Source organism: Leucoraja erinacea, chromosome 25 (assembly GCF_028641065.1).
Source record: "Leucoraja erinacea ecotype New England chromosome 25, Leri_hhj_1, whole genome shotgun sequence".
Taxonomy (NCBI): Eukaryota; Metazoa; Chordata; class Chondrichthyes; order Rajiformes; family Rajidae; genus Leucoraja; species Leucoraja erinaceus.
In genome coordinates, this window is record NC_073401.1 from 32,421,093 (window position 1) to 32,445,514 (window position 24,422).

Consider the following 24,422-nt stretch of genomic DNA (forward strand, 5'->3'; position numbering starts at 1 on the left):
AGCAAAACAGACATTTTTACTTTAGTCTGTTAACACCAATATCCATGAATGAAGTTTCCGATCATCTGATCTAGTTTCTGTTTTCCTGGTTGCCATCTGCAAGATTGCAAAAATGTGTAAGTGACAGTTGGAAGTTGTTAAATAGGCTGGCTTATGGTCTTAATGGTCTGCTGCTTTAACAGTGCAACTGCAAAACATAAAATATTCAGCAGTCAAATGTGAGGAAACTGAGTTGGCATTTCAGATCAATCTCCACCACTGAATCGGTACTTGAGAAGTGAGAAAAAAAAAAATGGTACGCCGAACAGAAAGAATGAAATAAAATTGGATTCAGAAGAGGAAATGGAGACCAGGAAAACAGCAGGCTGATCAGCCTTTGAACAGCCTCCAACTAATGTGATCATATTTAATGATCCACTTCAGCACCCTGTTCTCCCCCACATCCCCTGATCCTTTTGCACATTTAAAAAAAACCAATGCCTACCTACTTAGATGGCTCCAGTGGTGGAGAAACCCCAAGAGAGCTTTTTCTCTCTCATCCAGATCTGAGTTCTAAATGACATGACATATTTCCTAAATCTGCACTACTGGTTCTGAGCTCCCCAGCAATCAAAATAGTCCTTTGCATCTACTCTGTATAGTCCTCAAAACTGCAGTAATATGGATTGGATCTGACCCATCTTTCTTCATATACTGATCCTGTCATCCTAGCAATCAATTTAGTCAAACTTTATTGCACCACCTCATGATGAGAATGTCATCATGAGGTGCGTGCAGGGGCGGCGTACGATTGGTGCTGATACCCCCACCCCCCCCCCCCCCCCCCCCCCCCCCCCCCCCCCCCCCCCCCCCCCCCCCCCCCCCCCCCCCCCCCCCCCATACGGGAGCTGATCGCCCCGACGCGGAGGGCCAAAACAGCTACCAGAGTCAATATCGTATCGTCAACGGATGGCCCGAGGCCCTGGGAACTTTGTTTCGCTTTCCATCACAGTGAGGAATGTGGAGGATTGTGATGGATGTTTATGTTAAAATGTATTTTGTGTGTTCTGTTGCTTTTTATTTGTACGTCTGACTTGGCAAATGAAATTCCTCATATGTTGCAAAACATACTTGGCTAATAAAGTATTATTGTGATTGTGATTGTGATAAGGTGCATTGTTGATTGAATTGTAAAGATAAATCCATATTTGTGGCATAAGACTATAGCGGGGAAAGATGTGTTTTACCCATGAGACTGAACATATTATAACACAATGGACAAGATCTGGAAATTACCTGTTTAGATCTGCAAAATGGTTGGAGATTAAAAAAAATGGAAATAACCCTTGGCAGTCTGTACACGTTGCGTAGGAAGGAACTGCAGATGCTGATTTGCATTGAAGGTAGACACAATGCTAGAGTAACTCAGCGGGTAAGGCAGCATGACAGGAGAAAAGGAGTAGCTGATATTTACTCCTCACACTCCCCTCCTCTCTGAACACCCCTCATTCCCCTCCACAGTACCTTACCTAAACCTTCTGTCCCCGACCCTTGCCATGTACGTCTCCTTCCCATAGGCAAGGCACAGAGGCGTAGTCCTCCAACACCCAGGGATGGCCCCTTCTCCTGTCCGCAACCGTCCTCCTCCTCGTGCACTCCCACGGGCAACCTTCTACCCGCTCTATACCTCTGTACATCAACTGTCTTAACCTTTCAAACCCCACCCCCCATTATCTAGTTTGAAGATGGGTTCCAACCCAAAACATCACCTACTCCTTTTCTCGAGGGATGCTGCCTGACCCGCTGAGTTACTCTCGCATTTTGTTTCTGCCTTCAGTCTGTACACGTTATTAGCTTGCTTCCAGCTTGTGATCTAAGGATCTTTGTTAATTGATGTTCGCATTTACCCTCAATACCTGCAAAAGTGACCCAAGGTATGATATCTGTAAAACCACGGATGTAGCAGCAGGCAGTGGGATTAATGTATTGATTTATAATTGAAAAGCAGAATATTGAAGAAATGTTGAGAATAAAGGCAGACACTGATGTTTGAGCATTGTCATAGATGATGTTTTGTCACCTATACTTGCTGATTGCAGTCTATGAACCAAGAACTCAAGGATACAATTGCAGAGAGGGGTTGCCGTGTCCTAAGTCCAGCAGTTTTGAGATTAGTTTGATTGGAATTGTGGTGTTGAAGGTGGAACTGTAGTCAATAAATAGGTGTCTTACATAGGTGTCCTTGTTATCCAGATGTTCCAGGGAGATTGGGGGTGGTTTCTCTGTGGCCAGAGAGATGGTGTCAGCCATGAATCTGCTGCAGCATTGGCCGAGTTAATGAATCGAGGCTGGGAAGCCGACTTGATGTGTGTTATGACAAGCCTCTTGAAGCACTTAATGATAGTGATGTCAGAGTAACCAGATGGTAATAATTAAAACACTCTAGCTTGTTTGTCTTTGGCATTGGGCTAATGGTTTTCTTAAAGCTGGAGGGAGCTTCAGATTGGAATAGGGAGAGAAGGTGCACACTCATACTCCTGCCACCTGGTCTGAGCAGGTTTGGGAAGTATGGTCGGTGACTCCGTCTGGTCAAATTGTTTTTTGTGGGTTCGCTCTCAGTAAGGCTGACCAGGGACCTGTGATGGTGGGCACTTGAGTCTGTTTGGGTGGGTAATGCCATTATACTGACCTTTTGTTCAAAACGAGCGTAGAATGCATTGAGCATGTTGGGGAAGGATGTGTTGTTACTGATAACACTGCTTGACTTTGCTTTGTAACCCATTATCCCATGCAGGTCTTGCCACAATCGACGGGTGTCTGTAGTTAGTCTGGGATTCTAACTTGGTCTGTCACATACTCCTAACATGTATTAAAAATTAACTCCACCTCACTTTTTTTTTTAACTACTTCAGGTTGACTAGAATCTTTAGTTTAATTTAGTTTCATTAGTTTCACAGAAAACAAGAAGATTGAAGGGGGATCTCAGATTCAGATTCAATTTTAATTGTCATTGTCAGTGTACAGTAAAGAGACATCTTAGAAACATAGAAACATAGAAAATAGGTGCAGGAGTAGGTCATTCGGCCCTTCGAGCCTGCACCGCCATTCAATATGATCATGGCTGATCATCCAACTCGGTATCCTGTACCTGCCTTCTCTCCATACCCCCTGATCCCTTTAGCCACAAGGGCCACATCTAACTCCCTCTTAAATATAGCCAATGGACTGGCCTCAACTACCTTCTGTGGCAGAGAATTCCAGAGATTCACCACTCTCTGCATGGAAAATGTTTTCCTCATCTCAGTCCTAAAAGATTTCCCCCTTATCCTTAAACTGTGATATGAGTATAGGAGCAGGGAGGTTCTACTGCAGTTGTACATGGTCTTGGTGAGACCACACCTGGAGTATTGCGTACAGTTTTGGTCTCCTAATCTGAGGAAAGACATTCTTGCCATAGAGGGAGTACAGAGAAGGTTCACCAGACTGATTCCTGGGATGTCAGGACTTTCATATGAACAAAGACTGGATAGACTCGGTTTGTGCTCGCTAGAATTTAGAAGGTTGAGGGGGGAATCTTATAGAAACGTACAAAATTCTTAAGGGGTTGGACAGGCTAGATGCAGGAAGATTGTTCCCGATGTTGGGGAAGTCCAGAACAAGGGGTCACATTTTAAGGATAAAGGGGAAATCTTTTAGGACCAAGATGAGGAAAACTTTTTTTTTTTCCCCCCCCCCCCCCCCCCCCCCCCCCCCCCCCCCCTCGCCTGGACCCAAAACCTCATCTGTCCATTCCCTCCAGAGAAGCTGCCTGGACTAAGATACTTCAGCAATCTCACTCGAGATTCAGCTTCTACGTCCTTATGTCTCCTAGTCTCCAGTTTTCAGAATTTTTCATTATCCTTTGATCTACTAGAATGTTCCAGCACTGAAAATGTTGATTAGCATCAGCAATATTTAAGATTTTTATTTCTTATTATCCTTTGATTGACAATAATATTACACATAGATGATCTGTGTTATGTTTCTCAGACAAAACCTGTAAGATAAATTTCCCAATGTTCTTTAGCTGACACCTTAAATACTCTAGGTTCAGGTCTCTAACTTCTGCTTGCACTATTACAATCTGGAGGTTCTTCTTAAAATTCTGCCATACAGTGATTATATTTCCCTGGAGTATCCTGTGGAATGATTGCTAATTAACCCCATCTCTGAACAAGATGAGACCTAAAATAGCCATCTCCCTAGTTGTTTCCATGACTTAATTGATGTGAAACTGTCCCTGAATACACTTTATAAATTTGTGCTTCGAACTGCTTTTGCTGATTTGACCTGCCAAGTCCATATGAAAGTTAAAGCCACCCAAACAACCTGCTACAAGCTAGTCTCATTTCTTGATTAATGTTCTCTTCAATTATTTTGTTCTTTGAGCGTGATAAAAGAGATGTCTGTATTTTTTTTTAATTTTATATATCTTTACACCTCTCATTCTGCAGCCTGCAAAACCAGTCAATGGTCTTATTAGTCAATGCTCCTTATTGTCTAATGCTTTTAGAGTGCAGAGGTGACTCACCAGAATGTTGTCTTGGCTGGAGGAATTTAATTATGGTGAGAGATTGCATAGACTACGTTTGTTTTCCCTGGAGCGAAGGTGACCTTGTAGAGTTGAATACAATTTCGAGAGGCATAGATAGGGTAGATGGTCAGAATCTGTTTCCAATGGTAGTGGAGTCTTAACACAGGAGGATACGTATTTAGGAATAGGAATACTTTATTGTCACATGTGACTAGGCACAGGAAAATGCTTTGCTTGCATACAGGAGTTGTAAATTAGATCTGAGAGGAAGGTTGTTTCCCCCCCCCCACTGGTTAATATCTGGAAGGTGCTGCCTGAGGAGGTGATGGAATTGGATAGAGTTACAATATTTAAAAGGTGTTTAGGTACTTGAACAGGCAAGTTGAAAGATAAATGTTCTAGTGTTCTTCATGTTCTGGGGCTGTAGCAGCTATTGCTGCTTCCAAGGCAGTCCTTTGGAATTGAAGGTAACTTCTACTGAGTAGCAGTGGAAGGTGCCAGTGTTTGATTTATTTCCATGGCGTTATTGGTTACTGTCCAGGATGGTACAATAGCAAGGAGGTTTAAGTCTTTAAGTTAGGAGACCAGACCCATCTGCATTAACCTTGAATACACACAGATGGTTTCTGACCACCCACTTGATTTAAATGCACATACATAATTCTGCGGACACACTCTTCCTCTACTCCCCTCCCTTTGCCTCCTTGCGTCTGAGCTACCTCTTTAACTGTCTCGATCTTTCTCTTGTCCTTGTTACTTGTTACATGTCCTTGTCCTTTTGGTGCTCTCCTCTGTCACTAGCCTCCTCTGTTTTCACTTTTGGTTCCCATATATCTACACCACCTTTGCTGCTCGTTAACCTTCCAGTTGCTAGTAAGACTTCTTTGATTTGCATCCTAATTGCCAATTGTCATACCTGGGCCCTTACCGGCGGGCCTAACAGTGTTGGCAGTTGAAATTTAGAGATTAGCCCAGAATCCCATGATCTCTTCTGGGAAACTCAAAACTATTTTGTATAGAGTGTTTCAGTTGATGAAGGCAAGCATGTCATATGCATTCACCATCCTGTCTTCTAATGTAGCCACTTTGAGAAAACTATATCCTTGAACCACAAGGTCTCCATGTTTCCCAGGGCCCTGCCTTTCATAGTGTCCTACCCTGATTTAAAATTTCAGAATGCATCACTGCGTAGTTGTCCAAGTTAAATTCTATCTGTTATTTTCTTGTCCACTTTCCGAGTTATTCTGTATCCTGTTGTAATCTTAAACAACAACCTTCATTGTCCACTATATCAAATGAAAAGTTATGCTCTTGAAAATCTAACTCTCCGCAGAGGCCATCCACCCTTCAGAATATTTCCAGAACTGTAAACGTATTGCAAATCTGAATTTAAAACACTTTTTTTTTTGATGATGGGAACTGAATAAGAGCATTTAATTTATTTAAATAAAATCTGCTTTGTATGCAAATGGGTGGAAAAGCTGGACTTGTTTGCAGTCTCAAAGGGAAAGATCCAATCAAGTGTTACCTGGTCTCAACATCCTCACTTAGGGTGGGTCCAAGAATTTATTCAGTTGTTTGATTTAGGCAGTAGTCAGCTGAAAATCTCTTGTGGTTCTGTGCAGTTGAGGAAATTCCGGGCCACTGTCAGTTTACAGTGCATTTTCCTTTTTATTTTGTTCCCCTAAAATCCAAGGATTTTTCTCTTGGTTTATAGATACAGAGTGGAAACGGGCCCCTCGGCCCACTGGGTCCATGCCCACTACCGATCACCCACCTTTGCATCCTACACACTAGGAGCAATTTACAGAAGCCAACCAACCTACAAACCCACATATATCTTTGGAACGTGGGAGGAAACCAAAGCACCCGGGGAAAACCCATGCAGTCTCAGGGAGAATGTAAAAACTCAGCAAAGACAGCACCTGAGGTCAGGATCAAACCCGGGTCTCTAGCACTGAGGCAGTAACTGTACTGCTCCTCACGGTGCCACCCGTGGGGACCCTGATATTGAGGATCCATTATCTACATTTCTGTTGAATTGGACCCATGCCCCATTGTCCTCTCCATGTTTGACTTGGTTTACATAATTGAAGCAGTCGGAGATTCTTTCATCAATCATCTCCAACAGTACGAGTGAAGTGATGCAATTCTTGTGGAAGTAACCTGAACAGTGAAACAGCTGTACAGTTGCTATTTCCATTCTGGACATAACAGGAAATCAACATTGGCCAAGGTTTGTGATCCCATGTAGGCACAGCTATTTCATAGACCAGAAATGTACTTAGCACCAATCATCAACTTGGAAGCATAACATTTTAATAAGTGGCAATTTAAACGATTGATTTTGAAAACTTGCCTTAAGCACATTGGCAAGGCAACATGGTTCTGTCAGATTTATTTTCCAGCTGCATAGTGCAAACCTAATTATATGATCTAGTCTTGTCAGATTACAGCCTCTGCAGTCTCTTGCAACTGCCCTTGCCTGGTCTGGCATCTAAACCTCCAGAAATTGAATTTAGTAAGGCATTTGATCAAGTCCCCCATGATGGGCTGATCCAGAAGATTAAGATGGGAGATTAACAATGACTTGGTCATATGGAATTAGAACAAATTAAAAAAAATCTCAAGTGAAAATCTCAACTCTAACGTCCAAGGGAAGGTGACGGCTGGAGGCCCGGAAGTTGCAGGAATGCTAGCATTTATTATCCAGTTCTAATTCCTACTGAATTTGGCTCATTGTTTACACCATATGTTCAAATGGATGTGAGGGATCCCTTGGCTGTTTCAGAGGAATAGTAAGAATTACTGCTGTTTTTTGTGACATTTCTTTCAACTAACTGTATCAATGCACTTGAATTAGCCATTTATTACCTAATTGTGGGACTTTTAATTGTCTCCACAAATGGACTGTTTGCTTGCATGTTAGTGACCACATTCAGAAACATTAATTGACTGCTTTGGAGTGCCCTGAGAGTTTTAAGGTGGAATGTGAATGTGAGTGTTCTTTACATGCATAAATTTTCCTGTTTTGATCAGATTCAGATTTGTTTATTGCCATAGATACCAGGAAGCACTGAAATTCCTTATTCACATGAGGTTCAGAGTAAACTGTATACATTAATGATAAATACAACATGTAGAAAACAGTAGAGTGGTGCGGGATTGTAGTGCAATCCGCAACAGCAAGAAAAATTAAAATACAATGTCGGAATAATCAAATGAGGTAGAGTTGAGAATAAGAGTTCTTGGTCACATCTTCAGGATTGGAGTATGAAAGAGGTGATTGGTTCAGGAGCTGGATAGCAATGAGGAAGGAAGTGACCATCCTGTGATGGGGATTGGGCTGTATTTACCACTCTCTGCCGGCTCGGGCAGTTGAGAGCAATGTAGTTGCTAGAGTAGGTGGGGATGAATCCGGTCAATTGCACATGTCATAGTCATAGGGCACGGAAACAGGCTCCTCAGCCCAACGTCTGGAGAGGTATGAGGGAATCTTAATGGCCATGCTCAATATTCTCAGATGCCTAAGAAAGTAAATGTTCTAATGTGCTTTCCGGATCACTGCTCAGTGTACAGGCACCAGGTCAGGTTGCTGGTGATATGAATGATTAGAAACTTGAAACTGTTAACCACCTCTACAGCAGCTTTGTTGTTGAGGACAGAGATTAATTCACTTAATACACACCAACGTTAAGGGCTAGGTGTTGTTGTCCTGACACTATGACAGTTCTTGATCTGTAACCTGTATTTCGTCTGGCTGATGTTGATCCGACAACGGTGGCATTATCAGCGAACATAAACATCAAATTGGCATTGAAATTGGCCCCATAGTCAGCAAGATTGTAATCGTTTTGTGAGATTCCTTTAGAGCTACAGCTGTGCTGGCTTGCAGTTTGGCAGTAGATGATACAACAGGAGAGTGAGGTGTTGCACTTTGGTACGCAAACCAGTTCGGGACTGGCACAGAAAATGGCAGAGCCCTGGAGTATTGCAGAACAGACAGATCTTGGAGTACATGTGCATGGTTCCCAAGACTTGCAAGTAATTGATGCTCTACCAGGTGAGTATTTGGATCGCTGGACAGTAAGCAGGGGTGGAAGAGCAGGTGTAAAATTTCATGTAGTTGCAAGGGAAGATGAAATGATAATTTTATGCAGCTAACCAAAATTTCAATGTTAAACTCTCTGCCACAGAGGGTAGTCGAGGCCAGTTCATTGGCTATATTTAAGAGGGAGTTAGATGTGGCCCTTGTGGCTAAGGGGATCAGAGGGTATGGAGAGAAGGCAGGTACGGATACTGAATTGGATGATCAGCCATGATCATATTGAATGGCGGTTCCTGCACCTAATTTCTATGTTTCTATGTTTCTAAACTTTAAAAAGTTGTACTCTTAAATCAGATGAAGAATTGTACATTACAAGGCACAATGTGACCGGTATTTCCTTTATTGTAAGAAGGAAAAACTTAATGATGGTTGAGCAAATGGCAAGATAAATTTCAGATTTTATTCATTGGTTTAAAGGGTTAAATGGTAACTGAATTCAAGCATTCCAAACATGTTTGTGTGTTGGATTTGAGGAATATGAGTATAACTCAGAAGTTGTCTGTTAGTTGATGTTATCATTTAAGTACCTTATCTGGATGTCCCTGATAAAGATAAGCATTGAAAGCATTTATCTTGCCATGAGTGCTGCTGTGGTTGCTAAGTTATCAATTATTTATCTTGGAGGCTGAAATGTAAGGTACAAAATACCACAGTGAATCAACTAAATGTCAAACAGTCGAATACATCAATCAAAATAATACAGAAATGCAGTTAAGATCCATTGCACACTGGTGTATGCGACAATAAACTCATCTCAATCTGAATACTATTAATGGCTCCTGTTGCGTTCAAATCTATTCTAAAATGTACAAAAAAATGTGGAATTCTTATAGTTTAATCCTTTAATTGAAACTGCCCTTGAATGGACATTGATCTAACAAAACTGAAAAATAAAAGTAAAGGTCAGACCGCTTTTAGAGGTGGCAAGTGCCTCTCAATAGCTTCATTGAAAACATATTGTTATCAACTAATTTTAAGCACATCTGATTATCTAGTTCCATTCAAGTTTTCTTTATATGATCCAGTTTGTTACAGATTATATTGAAATGTATAACTAACCAACTAAAAAATCTTAAATGATAGACAAGAATCTGCCAACATCATAACGTTCTCTAGCATCACAAGTGAATATCTGTCATCTGTTTTTCTGTGCCACTAAAGCTGTTATTTTACACTAAAACAATGATATTGTCATTTGGCTTTTGATGCCGAGGGTTTAAATCAATGTGAAAGTAGGCCAAAGTCTCATGAGATTCAAAAAATGTGATTCAAAATTTCATGTTGATGCAGTTATAATTGCACTCCGCCGACTCCCAACATCGCGGAGCTGGGGCTGCGGACGTCCGGCCGCGGGCGGCGCCGGTTGTAGCTCCGACCCCGGCAACTGGCTGCGCGGCGCTCCAAATCCAGCGTGGCCCGCAGCCCCAGCTCCGCGATGTTGTGTGTCGGCGGCCACAACGCTCCGGAGCTTACCGCACGGCGACCCGGTAAGGCATTGCCCGCTCCACGCTGGTATCCCAGCGCTGCGACGCCGCCGACTCCCAACATCGCAGAACTGGGGCTGCGGACGTCCGGCCGCGCGGCGGCGCTGGATTTGGAGCACCGCGCAGCCAGGGGCAGAGTTGCCGGGGTCGGAGCTCCAACCGGCGCCGCCCGCGGCCGGACGCCCGCAGCCCCCAGCTCCGCGATGTTGGGAGTCAGCGGCCACAGCGCTCCGGAGTTTACTGCACGGCGACCCGGTAAGGCATTGCCCGCTCCCCGCCTCTCCAGGTAGGGGACTAAGAATTAAATTTTCCCCCCCCCCCCCCCCCCCCCCCCCCCCCCCCCCCCTTCATCACCCCCCCCCCACCACATAAAATCCCACCAAACTAACTGACCAACATTTAAGCAATGATTTACAATGATTCCCCGGTCTCCGGGGAGGAGGCAGCCGCTCCAGACTTTTCAAGCCGCCCGCGCTACCTACCTAATCTACGCTAAAAATCTTCCATTCGGAAATCCGAAAAATTCTGAAATCCGAGAAGTGTCTGGTCCCAAGGCTTTCGGATAAAAGGTTGTGCACCTGTACATACAAATTATTTGGATGATAATGTAGGTCAGCTGATTAGTAAATTTGCAGATAACACAAATTGGATGAGTATGGAAGGTTGTCAAATGTAACTTCGGGCAGAGTAATGGCAAATTGAGTTTAATCTGCACAAATGGTGTGTTGTGCTCTGGAAAGTCGATTGTAAGGCGAAAGACTGCAGTAAAAGGCCCCTGAGGGGCATTAATGTACAGAGGGATCTAAGGGTCCATAGCTCCATGAAAGTGACAACACAAGTACGTAAGGCAAGTACACAAGTAAAGAAGGCATATGGCATGCTGCTTTTATTAGTTAGTGTATCAAAATCGGGAGATTGTGTTGAAACTATATAAACTTTGAGACCATATACGGAGTATTGTATATGGTTCTGTTTGCAACATAATAGGAAGGATGTGGAGACTCTGAAGAGAATACAAAAGATATTCACCAGGCAGCTTCCTGAATTAGCTCCAAGGATAGGTTGGACATATTTGGATTACTTTCTCTGTAGCATTGGAGGCTGAGGAGCGACATAATTGGGTTAAATAGAAATCATGTATTTTATACAATCAGCAATGGGTGCATGGAGTGTGCTGACATGGAAGCAGTTATAATAGCAACATTTGAGGCATTAAAGAGGCATATGATAGACAGGGAATGGAGGGATGTGGACTATTTGCAAACAGGTAGAATTAGTTTAATTTGACATCATGACATAGACATAGCACAGACATAGTCGACTAAAGAGTCTGTTCCTTTGCCATATTATTCTATCTTTCACATAGTCTGTGCTAATTCAACTATACATCATTTCAAAATTATTTGTTTTCACTGCCACAGCAACAATCTGAAGATACAGTATATGGCATTTACAGACAAATTAGTGTGATTTATTATGATCATGTTTGTCACAAATCAACATTTCTGTAATGTTGCCATAAATATGGATTTAAAATGTTGTGTGAATTAATATAATGGGTTCATCTTTTTTCTGTCTAATTGTTTGTAATTAATAGAATTCACTCTTTTACATCCTTCACAGTATGTTTAGGGACTAATCTAATAGTAGCATGTTCAATTGTGACAATTGAACAGGAGCCAGTTTAAAAGCCTACTGTGTAATAGGATCAACAATATTATTGCAATGTATTGTGGTTCTGTAAAGGAGAATTTTAATACCTATTATCCTTCCTCAGCAAAACAAAGGTCCCTGTTGCACATATTGAAGGACTTCAGACTTGATACAAATTGAATCATAATGATTTATGGCAAACTGAAATCAACTAGGTGAGATGTACCGTGTTTCCCGGCAATGAAGTCTCACCCCCATTTTGAGTTGCTAAATTTTGAAAAATGGCTTGCGGGACATAAAATTTCTCACGCTCAAAAAAAGAAAACATAAAAAATAAAAATAAAGAAAGTGACAATTCAATTTCCCCAAGGCTTCCAGATCTCCTCCATTCTGAATGACTTAATGGGTGAGGGATGGAGGGTGGCGGCAGATGGAGAGATGGTGGGAAAAACGGGAGCGCTAAGGAACTAGGAAATTCAAACATAAGGATTAGTAATGCCAAAACGGGAGCGGCCGCTGGGACCGGACAGCATCCCCGGGCCAGCAGAAGGCTCTGAGGTGGCGGCCGGTTCCCCTGTCCAGTCCAGGCGGCCGCTCGCAGCCACCCGAGCTACTTCCCTCCCGGGCGCCAGACGGAATTGATGGATTTGCGGGCAGCAGCTGACATGAGCGAGACTGGCGAGCGGCAGAAGAGAGGTGTTCAGATGGAGAGCATTGCCAGAGGTGAGCGGGCCGGCAGAAGGCACTGAGGTGGCGGCCAGTTCCGCTGTCCGGTCCCGGCGGCTGCTCGCCGCTACCCAAGCTACTTCCCTCCCCGGCCACAATGCGGTGACTCCACGCCTGGAGCGCCGCGGCAGCGGTGAGTGAGTTGCTGGCATGATCCCCGACCCCCCCTTCTCAATGCTCCTGCCCATGATGACCCAGGCCAGACATGCTGTGAAAGGAACTCTTCTCCCCCCAGCGGTGCTGTCCTTTTACAACCGCTTCCCATCAGCTGCCAGCAAAGAGGGATAGACTTGGCTGTCCTTCAGTACAGCAACATCGTTCTTGAAGTTTTCAAGAAGGAACTGCAGATGCTGGAAGATCGAAGGTACACAAAAATGCTGGAGAAACTCAGCGGGTGCAGCAGCATCTATGGAGCGAAGGAAATAGGCGATGTTTCGGGCCGAAACCCTTCTTCAGACTGATGGGGGGTGGGGGGGAGAAGGAAGGAAAATGGGAGGAGGAGGAGCCCGAGGGCGGGGGGTTGGGAGGAGACGGCTCGAGGGTTAAGGAAGGGGAGGAGACAGCAAGGGCTAGAATTCAACGTTCATGCCATCCCGGCGCAAGCAACCCAGGCGGAATATGCGGTGCTGTTCCTCCAATTTCCGGTGTTGCTCACTCTGGCAATGGAGGAGACCCAGGACAGAGGTCGGATTGGGAATGGGAGGGGGAGTTGAAGTGCTGAGCCACCGGGAGTTCAGGTAGGTTGCTGTGCTGAGGGATAGCCAAGTCTATCTGTCTTGTCTATCAACCTAACCTTTGGCCTGCAAAACGCAAGGTAAATTCCGTGCCTTTTTTTGGGTAAAAAATTGCGTCTTCGTTGCCGGGTAATATGGTATGTTTTTAGAAATAAGCCTTTGAAACTGTTGTCATGGAGTCGGCCCTTTGGTACAACTTGGTCTTGGCCGAGCAAGTACCCATCTAAGCTAGTCTCATTTGTTCATGTTTAAACCAAATCCATAGGAGGGGGCGTCTTCCAGGGGGGATTTAAGGTGCGCTCTTGTCATTTTGTTCAAGAATAAAGCGGACCACCAGTTGCCGGAAAAATAGGTGGTGCTAATAGGTGGTGCACCTAGAATTATTTGAAGGGGAAATAATAGAGGGAGATAGGACTGTGCCCCTGGTAAGGGTAATCTGACACAATCCAGCTGGAATTTACTACACATAATGTGGACCAAAAGAATGATTGCTGTTTGACTAGCTGCACCTCAGATTATGTGGTCTGGCAAGAATGACAGCAAGCCCTCATATTTTGTAAATACATGCAGAGCTTCACAAAATTAGAACAATGTATAATAGATAAAATTCCAGGCAAACTATAAACAAACAAGGTATGAACTATATCTGAACTGCGTTTAAGGAACTCTGATTCTTCAGTCCTGGTTGGTGGTTTGTCTTAACTAGGTTTCAACTCCCTAGGTGTTTCTGGCTATGATAAGCCATGTACTTAATACTGTCTTTCCCACTGTTCTTTGGATAATTCAATTACCTATCATGACAATTGTAGGTCCATTTTCTAGTTTTGACATCTTTGGCATTCAGCTAAGGATTTCTGAGAGATATAACGTTTTTGAAAAATGTTGGAATTGCTTTCCAAAACCAACTCTCATATCTGTACAGAGCTACTATTTTTCATTCCTGTTGCATTAAGCCTGACCTTATTCAGTTCTGTCAAAGTCCTGGTGGCCTTTTTATAATAAAACACTATGCCAATGTTTGTAGGAGCAATAGGCTGGTGTTTGTATAGATAGATTTTTGAGCTGTTTGAAGCTAGACTATTTCACTGACTATTGTGTAGAAAGATTTGGGTATAAAAGTGAATTTTCACCCACCAACCAAATAGGCAGTTTACTTTTTGCTGTTGATGTTGTTTTGGGTGAATGTTATATAGTTTGGAAATTGAGGCTCGGTTTCCTAGAGTGCGGCTGTTAATAAGTCTGTTTGTTTCAATAATATAAAGTGGAAGATTTGTGTTAGTAAATGTAATAAAAAGCTTCTAGTACAAGTTTGCATAAAGATTTCTTGCACAGATTTGCATAAGAAGCTCTTTTTTTAAACTGGTCCTTCCCAGGACACATCTGGTGTCCATCCACTTTTTAAGGAGGCGAAGGACTCCCTTCATGAACTGCCAGTAATTATTTTTTTAAATAACCCACTCATTCAATTGACGACTCGGAGAACATTGACAAGGTTTTATTATTAAATTCAGCACGCTGAATTGTAATACTTGGAGAAGGGAAAGTTGGGTATTGTCACCATTTTTTCTTTTTTTTTGTCCACTGATAAACTTGAACTTTGGGTCAATAGGTGACGTTCTTGCATCTGAACAGTTTGCTTATATCCACTGCCAAACGGTGATTAATCTCTGCTTGGGCAATGTATCCAATGATGATCAGTGCTTGGGAAAAGTGCCATGGCAAAGAGCTCGTGATTTAAGGTGTTGGATAGAATTATGCATATTTTAAAAAAAAATCATGTCACGTTATTCAATTTACTCATGATGCCGACTAAATTTAAAAAACTTTACAGCCTGTTGGTTTTGCACAGTTGTACTTTATTAATTTGTGAAACAGAATTTGTTTGAACTAAATAGCGCTGAGAAGATGACAACTGAATTGGGATCATTATGGTCTTGTGTCTTTGATGGAAGCTCACTTTTCATTTCTTGTCTTCTGTCCACTGCCTGCTGGGCTTTTGAATTGAACACTTGTTCTTAGACAAATCTAGACTAAACACTGGCACAGAACACAAGACATTTGTTCCCCAAACAACCATATACCTTAATTATGGTAACTCGAATTTCACTGTATCTTATGGTACATGTGACAATAAACCCATCTTGAATCTTGTTTCTGCTTTCTCCCCAAGATCTCTTCCAATAATTGCTGCCGATGAATTGCACTATTATTGTTTGTTTATTTGTCAATTTTTTATATTAACTTTTTGATGTTTATTATGGGTTTTAGAGAATACTATGTTTACATATTAGTTGTGCTGCTGCAAGTTTTATTTTTCCGTTTCGGGATATATGACAATAAAACTAGTAGGAGGATCATTTTTCATCCTAAATTGTTTCTATTATTTCTCCCTTTGTCCAGAGTTTTCCTATATAGGTTTGAAATCTTTCTAATGCTATATACAATGCCCTTCATAATGTTTGGGACAAAGACCCATAATTTATATATTTGCCTCTGTACTCCACAATTTGAGATTTGTAATAGAAAAAAAACGCACACGTGGTTAGAGTGCACATTGTCATATTTTTTTAAAGGGCATTTTTACACATTTTGGTTTCACCATGTAGCAATTACTGCTGTTTATACATAGTCCCCACCCCCCCCCCCCCCCCCCCCCCCCCCCCCCCCCATTTCAGGGCACAGTAATGTTTGAGACACATGGCTTCACAGGTGTTTGTAATTGCTCAAGTGTGTTTAAATGCCACCTTAATGCATAGTGCACTGCGCACCTAGTCTTACCTCCAGTCTTTCCATCACCTTTGGAAACTTTTATCACTGTTTATCAACATGAGGACCAAAGTTGTGCCAAGTCAAAGAAGCCATTATGAGACTGAGAAACAAGAATAAAACTGTTAGAGACACCAGCCAAACCTTAGACTTACCAAAATGAACTGTTTGGAACATCATTAAGAAGAAAGAGAGCACAGGTGAGCTTAGTGATCTCAAAGGGATTGGAAGGCCAAGGAAGATCTCCATAGCTAATGACAGAAGAATTCTTTCTATAATAAAGAAAAATCCCCAAACACCTGTCCGACAGATCAGGAACACTCTTCAGGAGTCAGGTGTGGATTTGTCAATGACCACTGTCCGCAGAAGACTTTATGAACAGAAATACAGAGGCTACACTGCAAGATGCAAACCACTGGTTAGCTGCAAATATAGGATGGCCAGGTTACAGTTTGACAAGAAGTACATAAGAGCAACCACAGTTCTGGAACAAGGTCTTGTGGACAGATGAGACAAAGATCAACTTATATCAGAGTGATGGCAAGAGCAAAGTATGGAGGAGAGAAGGAACTGCCCAAGATCCAAAGCCTACTACCTCATCTATGAAACACGGTGGTGGGGGTGTCATGGCCTGGGCATCCATGCTTGCTGAAGGTAATGGCTCACTTATCTTCATTGATGATACAACTGCTGATGGTAGTAGCATAATGAATAAGACCACCAGGGGCGCCGGGGAGATGGCCAGCCCTGTTTTTGAGTCTTGCTTTTAATTATGTGACTGACCTGGCCAGTGAAATTCCTCGTATGTTGCAAAACATACTTGGCGAAAAAAATCTGATTCTGAAGTGTATAGACACATCTTATCTGCACAAGTTCAAACAAATGCCTCGAAACTGATTGGCCAGCGGTTCATTCTACAGCAAGACAATAATCCCAAACATACTGCTAAAGCAACAAAGGAATTTTTCAAAGCTTAAAAAATGGTCAATTCTAGAGTGGCTAAGTCAATCACCCGATCTGAACCCAATTGAGCATGCATTTTATATGCTGAAGAGAAAACTGAAGGGGACTAGCCCCCAAAACAAGCATAAGCAAAAGATGGCTGCAATATAGGCCTGGCAGAGCATCACCAGAGAAGACACCCAGCAACTGGTGATGTCCATGAATAGCAGACTTCAAGCAGTCATTGTATGCAAAGGAAATGCAACAAAATACTTAACATGACTACTTTCATTTACATGACATTGCTGTATCCCAAACATTATGGTGCCCTGAAATGGGGGGACTAGGTATAAACACTGCTGTAATTTCTACATGGTTTAGTTTAGAGATAATGCGCAGAAACAGGCCCTTCGGCCCACCGGGTCCGCACCAACCAGCGATTCCCGCATATTAACACTATCCTACACATGCAAGGGACAATTTTTACATTTACCAAGCCAATTAACCTACATACCTGTACGTCTTTGGAGTGTGGGAGGAAACTGAAGATCTGGGAGAAAACCACGCAGGTCAAGGGGAGAACGTACAAACTCCATACAGACAGCACTCGTAGTCAGGATGGAACCTGGGTCTCCGGCGCAGCAACTCTACTGCTGCGCCACCGTGCTGTGAAACAAATGTATAAAAATGGCCTTTATTAAAATCTGACAATGTGCACTTTAACCACGTGATTTATTTTTTTCTATTACAAATCTCAAATTGTTCAGTGCAGAGGCAAATAAATAAATGATAGGTCTTTGTCCTGAACATTATGGAGGGCACTGTACTAATCAATGTCCAGTTCGCTTGCCCCAACCAGTTCACTTCAACCCTTGAAATCTAATACCTCTGTGATAATCCCTCTGCTTCTTTAAAGTCGTCCAACTAGCTATTCTTTCCACTACTTGCTAAACATTAATCAAAGTCTCCTTTAACCATACAGTCTTCCTCTTTAGGAACTAGTTATGGTCTCTTTTACATTGATAAGCCAGGAACAGTCTTTATGGCTAAGAAGAAGCCAAGGGAGAAAACCTTTTGCTGAGGGGATATATAGAAACATAGAAAATAGGTGCAGGAGTAGGCCATTCGGCCCTTTGAGTCTGCACTGCCATTCAATATGATCATGGCTGATCATCCAATTCGGTATCCTGTACCTGCCTTCTCTCCATACCTCCTCTAACTCCCTCTTAAATATAGCCAATGAACTGGCTTCAACTACCTTCTGTGGCAGAGAGTTCCAGAGATTTACTACTCTGTGTGAAAAATGTTTTTCTCATCTCGGTCCTAAAGGATTTCCCCTTTATCCTTATGATCATGAAGTTGCAGATTTGAGCACAAAAACCCTGGAGATGAAAACATGGCAGGGTTAACAGGGACACAAATGGTGCCAAAGTCTTGCATTACGTAGCACTCCTCCTCCGTTTAGCTGCAAAGGCAGATACCTGGCATGGCATGTAATCTGTTTCTAAATATTTTCTTACCTGCCTTTGGTGAAATGTGCTTAATAGTGAGGCCTTGGTTTCTGTAATGTCGTGGACTATCCCCACACAAACCTGGACAGGCTGGTGAAGGTGTTTGGCACACTCCATCTGCAAGGAAATTGAGTATAGAAGTTGCAATGTTATTTTGCAATTGCACAAGATGATGGTGAGACTGCACTTGTAGTATTGTGATCACTTTTGGTCACCATGTTATTAAGAAAGATGCCATTAAGATGGAAAAATGCAAGAGAATATTTATTAAGTAGCCAGGACTAGATGGACTGAGCTCTTGGGAGAGATTGTAGGTTAGAACTGTATGCCTTGTGCGCTAGAGGCTGAGGGGTGATCTTGCATAGATGTCTAAAGGCATGAGAGGCATATATAATGTGAATACACACATTCTTTTTCCCAGGGTGGAAGAATCAAGAATGAGAGGGAATGGGTTTAAAGGGAGTGGGGGGGGGGGGGGAAAGGACCCTATTATTGTGGCTAACATACATGGACATCTTGGTTGGCATGGATGAGGTGGGCGGTAGGGCTGGTTTCCGTGCTGTATGGCTCTACGACTGTATGACACAGGAAATTGGTTTTCTTAATAGAATTGGAAACATCAGACATTTGCGGGTGGAATTTCAAACCCACTGACTTTTAATACATTTCAATGTGTATGTCTGAAAATGGAGAACATACAGTAGAATCATAATCAGAAACCTATATTGAAGGTAAAGATATGTTGTGCGCTGTTAAATTGTCTTTAAGTTTTACCATCAGTAAATAAAGAAACTGCTGATTGAAAAAAATGTGGGAAATTGACTTCCAAAGCAGGTTGCATGATCCTGTCGTAATAGTTGCAACTAATGGCTCCTTTCTAAGTTGTTACAATTATCAGTGCATTGAAAATAAAATGGATTGTAACATATAAATATGTTTTCTTTTAAACAAATTGTTTGTAATCTTCCTCTTATTCTCGACTGATTTTGTAAGAACTTCATTATTTTACCTTTTCAGGAAGAAAAGCATGGTGATCTCCCCAATCATTTGCATCATTTAGATGTGTTTCAATTTACAATCGAAACCGTGAGTTGAATATTTGTGTTGCCATTCAACGTTTATTGTAAACACAGCTTTGCTGCTAGTTATTATCAATGGGCTAGCTCTTGATTTTACCCGAACTAAACTGGGATATCCTGCTTGCTTTCAGAATTGGCAAAACACTGAGATTTATTTAAAATTAATGATATGATATGCATATGATGTTTAGAGGAAAATGTTTAAAAACTATGTGAATATATAATTCAGTTCAGGTAATACGACTGGGCTGATTTGTCAACTTATGAAATTGTGTCGGTAGAAATGTAAGAATTCTTCCCTTTTGGGAAATTAATTGAAAAGCTTGCTTGCAGAATAACTCTTCAGATTTTGTTTGTTTGCTTGTTTGTTCCTCAAAACAATTAGCAAGGTTAAATAGGTATCTCTTGGTTAGTGCCCATCTAAAAAAAGTACTTCCAGTAAGATATGAGCAGATGTTTTACGCAGACTCGATTTGGCAGGGAATTTATGCAACCAGCATTAACTGATTTGGCTGCACAGGCCTTTTCCAGATAATTGAACACTGGTTGCTGTTTACTAAAGTAATTTGACTTTAGAGTAAGAGGTCAGATGTTCAGTGAAACGGTGCAGATTTCTTATAACATATTATTTCTAAAGATCACATTTTTTTTTATAGACTTCTCAATATTTAAAATCAAAAGATGCTAAAATTCTATTTTGAGCCAAATATCCAAAGCTGACAAAACTTTTTTGTTCTCAACTATATCAGAGAATTGTTAAGACAGAAGAAGAGGCTTATTGCTGGAATTCCTCATTCCTAGAATTTCTTGGAAATCCATACCTTCACTTTCACATCCTCCCTAAAGTTGGGTAACTGTAATTGGAATCTATACTTCAATTGAGGTCTCTCTAATGTTTACACAGATTCAAGGTTACTCTTTTGCTGCCGTACTGCATGGTGTCTTTAAGAATCCCATGTAACAGTAAATAGACATACCCTGCCACTTTCAGTTACTTGGACCTGTATTCCTAAAATCCTTTTGAGCACACCCTTTAGAACTTGAGGCATGAAGTGTGTATTATCCATCTCCTGTATTCTACCAAAGTGTATTGCTTTGTTCCCAAAAAGATATTTTACATATGTTTTGGCCCCTACAAACACCACCATCCTCCCATTGTTATATTTAAACAAATCAAACAAATTTCCTATATGCTCCTGCAGCCCCATTACTTTATCAGGCTCAATTTTGCTAACAAGTCATTTGTGTGGGATTTCATCAAATGCTTTCTGAAAATCTAAGCAATACCTTCAACCTTCTCTTTTCGTCTTTTTTTTTCTTCTATTAGCTCATTTAAAAAAAACTATCTGGTTAATTGAACACCATTGATACTTTTACAAATCTGGGTTTTCTTTTTCAATTGTAGCTCCGAGAGCCTTTTTTCTTTTTTTTGTATTTCTAACAGCAACAGCTTAATTATAGTTGTCATGCATGCCCATGCTCTTTATTTTGAACAAGGCATTCTACATCTTCACTTCAACCATTAGTGAGCTAGGATGCAGACAGTTTGTAGCATGATAAAATAAATTTGATAATTCCAAAAGTCTATAAAATTTCAGATGAGTTACTTTGTAACCTTGCTATGCAGTAAAAAGCATCTTGAATTGTGAGTAGACTATTCTTTTAAATCCGATTGCACAATTTAAAACCTAACAACCATCTACTGAAGATGATCATCTGGTGTGGTATAATATATCTGGAAGAAACTAATTGTGTTTTTGTGTTAATTCTAAGATAGTAAGAGCTGGTCTATCCTGTCATGTTTTTTTGTAATTTTTGTTGAATTTGGTTCTTTTCATTTTAAAGGATGAGAAAAGATATTCATCAGTGAACCAATGAATTGTTACACCATTCACTTTTATTAAGTGATCTATTTTGAAACTGACAAGAGAATATATTGCAGTTTTAATTCTTTGAACCAGCCCAGGCAAAGCTAATATTGCCCGTGCATGTAATATATTGCAAATAATTATCTTAAAAAAAAACTAGATTTCCTACTTTTACTAAAGCCATGTGATACAAGTAAATATTCTGTCAGTCCAGCAATGACGTTTGCTTTCCTAAAATGTGATCCGTATTTGTGTTGTGTGTGTGTGTGTGTGTGTGTGTGTGTGTGTGTATATATACACGTGTGTGTGTGTGTGTGTATGTATATAACTAATGATTTTTTTAATCTCCAAATAATAAAATGGAGAAGGCACGGGACAAATTGTTGGCAAGTTTTTCTTTTTGAAATTTGGTATATAGATGGAGTAATTAATATAATCAAAATTCATTTTAATTTTGCTGGGGAAACTAACCCAACTTGTAGGTTTTGTTTTTCTTCTAATTATCTGTTCCAGGCCAACTGTGAGCTTGAAAGCATCACATTTTTAAGTTAGGCTTTCTTTCAAGAATTTGCTGGCTGATAAAATGGCACACGAATGAGTAAAACTGGTTTTGGAATGCTCATCAATATGATTTTTATGGTAATAGTTTAAGTAATGGAATTGAGGAGTAATAATGTTTCATTGTTAATTGGGAATATTTTGGCCTAATAAGGTTGGGATGAAGCTATGGGCAGTTATCAGTTTGTAATGTTGTCTGCTGGCATATTCCATGTGAGGCTATTTATCAAATCGTCAAAGCATAGCAGGCCAGGGACCAAGAGCTGGTAAATAGAATTAGAGTAAGTATTTAATGGTTGTTGTGAACATAGTGGGCTGAACATAGTCTGCTTCTGTTTTATGATGCTATTTTAAGGTTGGCTATCAATGTTAGCATTTTCAAGTTGTATAAATTAATCTTATTTTTAAATAAAATTAAACTTTGAGACCAAGTAGTTTCTTGAAGAGAAAGACTGTGCTGCAATTTTTAATATATTCAAACATTTCATAAAAATTAGAGCTAACTAAAATGATCTGATCAGCTTAATTTCTGAAATTTATAGTTCATCCCACATCAAAGATGTGCTGGTTTGTAGGTTAATGGTTTCTGTAACTTGCCCCAGTGTGTAGGGAGTGGATAGGGACAACATAGAACATGTGTGAATGGGTAGTCGACGGGAGGAATGGGTTCGGTGGGCCAAAGGACCTATTTCCATGCTGTATCTTCCAATGGCTGCCATTTAAAAAAATATTTTTGTTCTAAATTTGGTTCATTTTTGTTGCTTTGAAAGAATCCACATGGATCATGGATGCAGTTACCCACTCCACAAATAAGAGATTTGTGCAAGGTGTAACTGTTGTCATAAATCCCAAATCATTGAACATATCATGTCCACCTTTAAAATCTGTTGCTGAAGACACTTCATTTGTCCAAGTGGGTGTGCAGCTTTTTGCGTCTTATGAAAGAAACTGCATCTATTGTTAACCAATGTACTTAACTTGTTTTATTCCTCCCTTCACCAGTATTTCTGCATTGAGACTGTAATTTCACCTCCCACATTATCTTGAATTGTGTCTGTCTGCTATTGATCCATCCACTTACTAAGCTTATTTTGCAATTTTCTGCTTTTCACTTAACACTTCAAGATACTCCTACCTTGTTGTGAAAGTTACAAGCCAGCAAATCATTTAGCACTTGCCATTACTGGCATTGTATATCATGTGTTTATCTTTTATGGAGGGGAAAAAACCCCACAGTGGGTTCCAGACACACAGGTGACATTGGCCTCTGATTTAATTGTATCTCTTTCATTTCATTTCTCTACATTTTCTACATTTGAATTTCTTGTTTCAATATACAGGTGCACAACCTTTTATCCGAAAGCCTTGGGACCAGACACTTTTCGTAATTCAGAATTTGTCGGTCTTCGGAATGGAAATTTTTTAGCGTAGATTTTAATGGCTGGCTCAGTGGTAGAGTGCTCGGCTCATATCCGCAAGGTCGCGAGTTTGCGCCTCGATCCCGGCAGTTACTCGGTTGCGAGTTTGAGTCTTCAATGTAGGCTTTTTTTTGCAGAATAAATGTTTGTATGAAATGCAGTGTAGGAGAGGTGTACTGACTGTGTGGGCAGAACTTTGGAAGTGATTGCCCACCAGTCTTAAAAAGCCGCTGTGTCTCCCTGTCCCTGGGATATCAGAGGGCGATCAAACAGCACAATACCCCCCTCCCCCTCCAACTCCAGAGGAATCGTCTCCCCGATGGGCCGCTACGGCGACAAGTGGCAGTTTGCCCACAGCCCGAGCTGCGCCACCCCAAGAACGAGACGTACCTTGCACACCATCCGCTTCTGCCCCTACGTGTTCCTCTGGAGTTGGAGTGGGGCTGGGCTGGAGTTGCTGCTGGCTGGGATCTCCGTGCTTTCAGTGGGCCTGGGGGTCGCTGTCCCGTTGGTCCTGACGTCTCCGGCCACCCCCCTGGACTGGAGCTGAGACTGGGAACTGTACCGCCCTTGCCCCCTCCCTCTGCAACTGCAAACAACCCCACTCTCCTGCAAGGGCGGTACAGTTCCCGGAGGATAGCAGATGGCCAGAGACGTCAGGAACCCGCTCCCCGATGGGCCCCTACGACGCCCCGAGCTGCGCCCCGTCATCCGCAACCCATGTTCCTCTGTAGTTGGAGCGGGGCTGGGCTGCTGTTGGCTGTGGGTCTCTGGGTTCTCCGTGCTTGCGGTGGGCCTGGTGGTCGACGTCCAATTGGTCCTGACGTCTCCGGTGACTGTATTGACCTGCTGCCATCGCCGACGTGAAGACAGTGCAAAGCCCCCGCGCCGGTGCAATGAGCTGGTGCTGGAGAGGAGAGGGAAGGGGTCACACACATGGCCGGGAACCAGAGGGGTGTAGGTGGGGTGAAACTGAAGGGAGCGACAATCTGCTGCTGCCTACACTGTGTATCGTGTCTACCG

At 41.9% G+C, this 24,422-nt stretch overlaps 1 protein-coding gene across 1 annotated transcript in view; it reads left to right on the top strand.

The window, feature by feature from the left end:
- The window catches only part of fbrsl1 (fibrosin-like 1), a 529,496-nt gene that overhangs the window by 61,633 nt on the left and 443,441 nt on the right, over positions 1-24,422 (top strand). Inside the window, 1 exon segment of the mRNA XM_055655520.1 lies at positions 19,494-19,562. Coding sequence (XP_055511495.1) covers positions 19,494-19,562 — 69 coding nt within the window.